Source organism: Odocoileus virginianus, chromosome 17, assembly GCF_023699985.2.
Source record: "Odocoileus virginianus isolate 20LAN1187 ecotype Illinois chromosome 17, Ovbor_1.2, whole genome shotgun sequence".
NCBI classification, from domain to species: domain Eukaryota; kingdom Metazoa; phylum Chordata; class Mammalia; order Artiodactyla; family Cervidae; genus Odocoileus; species Odocoileus virginianus.
The window spans coordinates 31,586,874-31,592,987 of NC_069690.1; the positions used below are offsets into that span (position 1 = coordinate 31,586,874).

At 56.6% G+C, this 6,114-nt stretch overlaps 1 protein-coding gene, 1 long non-coding RNA gene and 3 other non-coding genes across 6 annotated transcripts in view; 1 reads left to right on the forward strand and 4 right to left on the reverse strand.

Moving 5' to 3' along the window:
- The window catches only part of LRRC75A (leucine rich repeat containing 75A), a 33,923-nt gene extending 30,574 nt beyond the window's left edge, over window positions 1-3,349 (forward strand). Inside the window, exon 4 of the mRNA XM_020892269.2 lies at window positions 1,483-3,349. Coding sequence (XP_020747928.2) covers window positions 1,483-2,023 — 541 coding nt within the window. The 3' untranslated portion in view covers window positions 2,024-3,349. The remainder of the gene's footprint in view (window positions 1-1,482) is intronic.
- Window positions 3,339-5,677, reverse strand: LOC139039083 (uncharacterized). Of its 2 annotated transcripts, none has more exons than XR_011492248.1 (5): window positions 5,586-5,677; window positions 4,930-4,977; window positions 4,424-4,490; window positions 3,911-4,010; window positions 3,339-3,677 (listed from the first exon to the last, which is right to left on the reverse strand). It is a non-coding gene; the product is annotated as an uncharacterized lncRNA (long non-coding RNA). The 2 variants fall into 2 exon arrangements; XR_011492247.1 differs by lacking the exon at window positions 5,586-5,677 and adding an exon at window positions 5,199-5,293.
- LOC139039312 (small nucleolar RNA SNORD65) lies at window positions 3,750-3,823 on the reverse strand. The gene has a single exon (XR_011492629.1). It is a non-coding gene; the product is annotated as a small nucleolar RNA SNORD65 (small nucleolar RNA).
- Window positions 4,574-4,644, reverse strand: LOC139039289 (small nucleolar RNA SNORD49). Its single transcript, XR_011492608.1, has one exon. It is a non-coding gene; the product is annotated as a small nucleolar RNA SNORD49 (small nucleolar RNA).
- Window positions 5,057-5,123, reverse strand: LOC139039290 (small nucleolar RNA SNORD49). Its single transcript, XR_011492609.1, has one exon. It is a non-coding gene; the product is annotated as a small nucleolar RNA SNORD49 (small nucleolar RNA).
- Window positions 5,678-6,114: the final 437 nt, after the last annotated feature.

The following is a 6,114-nucleotide window of genomic DNA, read 5'->3' on the forward strand; positions in this document are numbered from 1 at the left end:
TACTCCTCCCACCCATCACCAGCCCTCCTGATGTCTCCCGGGGTCCCGGACCCCACCACGTCCCTGGCTCATGCAGCTGTGAGGACGCTCAGGGGTTGTGTGGCCGCCTGCACCCTGGGGGCAGAGGGGACTCTGGGATACAGAACCAGGGCTAGGACAGCGTCATAGGAGAAAGCGGAGGGGAACATACTCTGGATGAATCACGGGGCAGAATGACTGGGGACCTGGTGCGCAGGCTCCTCTCCAGCTCCTGCAGATGGGATGGGAGGGGAAGCACAGAGAAGAGCTCTGGTCCCCCTTCCCTCTGGAAACCGCTCCCACTCCCAAGCCAGGGGAAGACTCCTCAGGGCCCCTCCCAGGGGAAAGAAGTAGGCACAGGGGCCTCCAGTCGGGCCAAGGTGAGGCCAAGTGTCGGGAGAGTGCAGGACGGGACCCGTGGAACACAGAAGGCCAGGAGATTTGTGAGCTGGTTGCAGAGGAAGGAGAAGCTCGGCTGTGAACTCTGCTGGGACCCAGGGGCTTGTCTCCCCAGGGCATGGGAATGCTCAGTCCACTCTCCATTCAGAAGCCTCACTCCTGCCAGGGCCTCCCCGTCAGCCCCAAGTGCACGTCTGTTTCCCCCAGGCTGGCTTTCCTGCTGGCTCAGACACGCTGAGTTCCACCAGCCTCGGGGCCTTTGCACCTGTGGTCCCTCTGCTGTAACTCCTACTGAGTTCTTACCTCAGCCTGGTTTTCTCCTACAAGGCCAACAGGAAGTCCAAGCTGCGGTCTGGGGCCCCTCCACCTCCCTGTCCTTCCCAGGGTTGGAGCCTTGGGGTTTACCTGGGTACCTGGAGACCAGGAGATCTGGGTCCAGAGCAAGAAGACAAGAAGCAGGGCAGAAGAGCAAGGGGTGGAGGAGGTGGGGAGTGGAAGGGGGTAGACAGCAGCCCCCACAGGCTCCAGGCCCCTGCACCCACCCCCAACCCCTGCCTGCTGTCCTGAGAGCTCTCCCTAAGGATCCTCCTTCTGGCTGGAAGGTGGTCTTGGAGGGGCCCCCAAGATCTTATTTCGCTCTTGGGTGGCCCCCAAGATCTTATTTCGCCCATTCGCCACCTCCTCTACAGGGCACTGTCCTGAATGCATTCTTATTTCACATGACAACCTGTGGTACCCAGTTGTCTCCATTTTTCAGCTTAAAAACTGAGGCACAGAGGTTAAGGATGTCAAGGTCACATGAGTAGGAAGAAAGGAATCCAGGGCAGACCCAGACGTTTGCCTGCTGAATGTACCCTTAGTCACTGGGGCCTCCCCTGGGGTCCCCCAGCCTCTGCCCACTGGGCAGCCAGGTTGAGAGGTGGGGCAGTGCAAGGGGCCTGGGGTCCCTGACCTCTTGAAGTCACAGGGCTGAGTGGAGGCTGGCTCTTGGAGGTGACCCACCTCAGCCTCCAGAGAAAAGCCTGCCGCTCTCTCTCGAACCCTGCTGTCCCGTCTCCCCTTCAGCCTCAAGGCGGTCCTGGCCGGGAGCCCTCCGGACAACACGGTGGACCTGTCAGGCATCCCGCTGACCTCCCGTGACCTGGAACGGGTGACCAGCTACCTGCAGCGCTGCGGGGAGCAGGTGGATAGCGTGGAGCTGGGCTTCACGGGCCTCACGGATGACATGGTTCTGCAGCTGCTGCCGGCACTCAGCACGCTGCCCCGGCTGACCACACTGGCCCTCAACGGCAACCGGCTGACGCGGGCCCTGCTGCGCGACCTCACCGACACCCTCAGAGACCCCAGGAAGTTCCCCAGCGTCACGTGGATCGACCTGGGCAACAATGTGGACATCTTCTCGCTGCCCCAGCCCTTCCTGCTCAGCCTACGCAAGCGCTCCCCCAAGCAGGGCCACCTGCCTACCATCCTGGAGCTGGGCGAGGGCCCGGGCAGTGGGCACGAGACCCAGGACGAGGCCCTGGGCCCAGAGGATCCCGGAGGGGGCCCTGAAACCCCCGCGAGAGACCAGGAGGGCAGGGAAACTGTAGGTGCAACCCAGACGTGACAGGGGAGTGCGGGCCAAAGTCACTCCTCCTGGGATGGGATGGCTGAGGCAGGCTGGGGCTCCTGGGGGGGAGCTCCACAGTGGGCCTGGGCAGCGCCTCCCCCCACCCCCACGGGAAGCTGGATGGAACCACCTGGGAAAGGAGCACTGTAACTCCTCTCCATCTCCCCTTTCTACCCACGTCTGCCTGAGAAGTCATCCCTGGCTTAAAAGGAATCCACCCCTACCCTCCCTAGACCTGTGGGTGCAGCTGGTTGGAGGTGCTGGAAGCCTGAGCTACTGTGAATCGGGAGAGCTCTCCCCCAGGAAAGGAGTGTAGTAGGGGCCCTCCATCTAACCCAGGACTTTCCCATCCTCAATTACAAATATTCAGGCCAGCAAACCCCAGCCAGAGGCTAACTGTACCCCAGGTCAAGGGCTAAGGTAGGGGACTGGCTCCTAGAGACCCCACGAGTCCCCTCCCCATCTGGACTAAAGGGTGTCTCTTTGTGGAGCCCTGGGCTCCTTGGAACAAACTTCCCACCATCTACAAGGTCCATCTTTCAGCCTGTGATGTGATCCCAAGGCCTACCCAGGGTACCAGCTATTCCCTAAACCCCCCAGTATTTAGGGCAGCCTGCCTAGCAAGCCTGGGGCAGACCAGCGCATGCAGAAAATATAAGACCCACTCAAAACACTGCAGATTACCAGACCTTCCCATGGGTGATTGTTCCTAGGGTACAGGCCACAGTGAGCCTTGCTTCCTTTCAAAAGGACCATTTCCCATAAAATTCCGTCCCATGGGGTCCCCAAAATATGAGCACATTCCCAAAACCCCAGGACCACAAAGATGAAGTGCCTCCGAGCAGTCACAGCTGGGAGGGGGGAAAAAAGCAAGTCTCCACCCCACTGTCCCTACACCCAAGGCCTACCCATTCAGGCCCAATCAAAAAGCCCAGCTGATTGCTGAATTGGAGAAAATTATCCCAGGTACCCATGATGTTGGTGAACCAAGGCCCCTCAGGTAAAGAGGGTTAGTGAAGCTTCTAATCTGATGCCAGGGAGCAAAGACCTTTACAGACTGGGGCTTCAAGAGAAAGGAAGCTCATGCCAGTGGACAGAGCCCAGAGGAACAGGGATTGTGTACAGATGCCTTAAATGCTTTGGGATTTTTTGCCCTAAGTCTCAAGAGGAGAGAACACCTTAAACTGACCATAAGGGAAGGTTACAAGGAGTTAACTGGACCACTAATATCGACACGACTTAGAGACGGAACAATAATTGTCAGCAGTGATCAGACTTGACTTTTTCTTCAAAAATACACATTTCTAAGAACTTAATACCAAAGAGCATCCTTTTATTACATCTATGGTAACTGCATGGAGATACAAATTTCAGGAAGTTTCTCTCACCCAGTATAACAAATGCATACAATATTTTCAAGTACAAAAAAGCTACTTTTGCTTAAGGGACAATTCAATGAAACTATGAATTTAATGACTCCACTGTCCTAGAAAAAGGCTGCCAAATCCATTTCTTGGCTCTTTCACAATAAGAATGTCCCCTTTGATACTCAACACGAAACAAAACGTTGGAGCCTGTATTTTCCAAGTCCAAGTTGATGGCTGCCACTGGTCCTTGCGGCTTCCAAATTCTGCCCCTGCTGCAGCACAGCCTGCAAGGAAACTAAGTATCAGTGAATCTTACTTTATACTCCCCAGAATAGTCATTCACAGCATAAAGATATCCTCAGAAAACCATAGGTTCACCACTACACAATCTGCCGGTAATTCCAGCTTCTTTTGGGTGATTTCATCATTGATATCCTTTTCTGCAAAACCATTTTAACAAAACTAGCTGCTCATCCATTCTACCATGCAGATGGTCATGGTCCAGATCAGGTCTTACCTTGTCTTGGGATGGGGTGCTCCTGCCATTGCTGCAAGCTCTAAAACTCTGCTGGTCACCACTCTTCAGAGCTCAGACCCTGGAGGGATGAATAAGGCACCTGTGGACAGACAACCAAGGGCAACTGGAAGCAGTTCCCACTGTGCTGACAGCCACAACTATACAAATGCACATCCATCCCCTCAACAGTCCATAGGGACTGAGTCATAACTGCCATCTTTAGATGTTTCAACTTCCATTCAGTCACTTTGTTTTAAACATTACACACCTAAGGCTTTCAATTTTCAGGGCATCTCAGAGCAGAAAGTTTGCTCAGGACTCTACAGCCACGACATAAAAAAGAACTCCTGGGTTCACTCTGCCATCTGGTCCACACACGAACCAAAATCATTCTCATATATGACAAAGGTCAAGGTACTAGGTCAGCCAGACGACCAACATATGGTCCAATAGCAATTTCACGATTCAACTGAACACCTCGGCCTCCTCAACTACAATCCAAAGTTTACTCACCTCGGTCCAGGCTCCCATACTCGGTGGCTGGTGATCACGTGCTGGCAATGCCTCACCAACTGGCAACCTGGGTGAATATAGAAATTACGGGTCACAGTCCAGACCACCCAACTTCTGGGCACCGCCAAATGGTGAGGATGCCTTGACTGCAGTCAGTCGGGAAACTTTATCGTCAGTTATCGCTTCTGACGGCACTTCCTATTAGTGATCTCATCAGAGCAGCCAAGCACCTCACCACTCCTAGTACCACTCCGAGGACCTAGGCTGTGGCTAAACCTGCCTGAAAGCATGTGTTTCTGAACACAGACGCGGTTTAGACATAACTCGTTTCAGGCTAGGGGCCGCAACCAAACCGTCCCAAACACGCCAAGAGGCCGTGCATAATTATACCAAATGCATGAAAGTGACAACGGCAAGTCATCAGGCAATATCCGTGCATTTAAGGGCGGAAGAACTTTAGACACTGCTAAGTTAATATTATTAAGTCCACAGAGACTGGTTCTTACCTCGAGGAGACCTCCTACTCCCGTCTGCAAAACCGAGTGGGCCGCTATCTGAAACAAGGATCAGGACGTGCATTTAGGGCAGACTCTGGCAGTTACAGGCACCTAAAGCGTCAGGTATCAGCGACTGCATCAGGTAAGCGTAAAAGTCGTCAGTTATCGCTTCTGACGGCACTTCCTACGGGATCATCAGGACAGCCGAGCAAGCCTCCCTCGAGACCCCCCCCTACGAGCCTCGCCCCGCGCCCTCGGGTGCAGGCAGCTCCGCTTACCCAGTCCTCTCGGGGTCACTCACTCCCGGCCGCGAGCCCGGGGGGGGGGGGGGGGGTGTCCCCAGATCGCAGCGGCCCTGCCGGACAAAGATGCACGCGCTCCTCTATTCTCGGTCCCCAGATATGAGCACAGGGCCAAGGCGCCCGCCCCCAGGCCCGCCTGGGCGCAGCCGCCCGCCGCGCTCCAGTTATGCTTCCCGGGAACATCGGTCGAGAAACTAAACAAGCTCTAGCGCCCTCGCCGCCCGCTGACAAGCCCTAACTAAATACCCAACCCCGCTCGCGATACCGGCAGCGGAAAGACCAGAGGGCACGCGTCCCAGGCCCTTATGGAGTCGGAACGTTCCACTCCTCAGCGATGGGAGGGGAATCCTGGCAAAGACTCACGGGAACTTCCGGTCCGTTGAACCGCACAGCCTCCGCCGCGCCGGCCGGACTCTCCCTCCTGCGGAGCTCATGGTCTCTTCGAGGCCCAAGAATTCTGGGTCACAGGCACGCGGCTAGCCCCAGGGCGCGTACGAGGAGCTAGAGCTCGCTGGTAGGTTGGAGACTGTCCCTCTGTGCCGCCCCCGGGTGGTCGGGAGTAGAGATTCGGCCATCGCGAGCTTTCGGCTGCTTCTCTGGAAGGTGGAGCGGCGGAGGCTGCAGACCGTGGTTCTGCGCGTTACGTGCGATCATGCCCTCGAAACCCTACAGAGGCTGGCGCGCGGCAGGGGTGCACACACTGTGACCGCTCCTCTCCTGGGTGCCGGGGCCGTCTGCCCTCCCCGCACCAGCCCTTCCAGTCGCTGCGCCCCGACCGCCCCCCTCACTCCCCTTCCTCCGCCCCCCTCCCTGCTCCTTCGGGACTCCCAGCCGCGCCCGCGTTTCACCAGCGGTGAAGCCTTCCTCCCTCCCACAGCGTGGGAACAGGCTC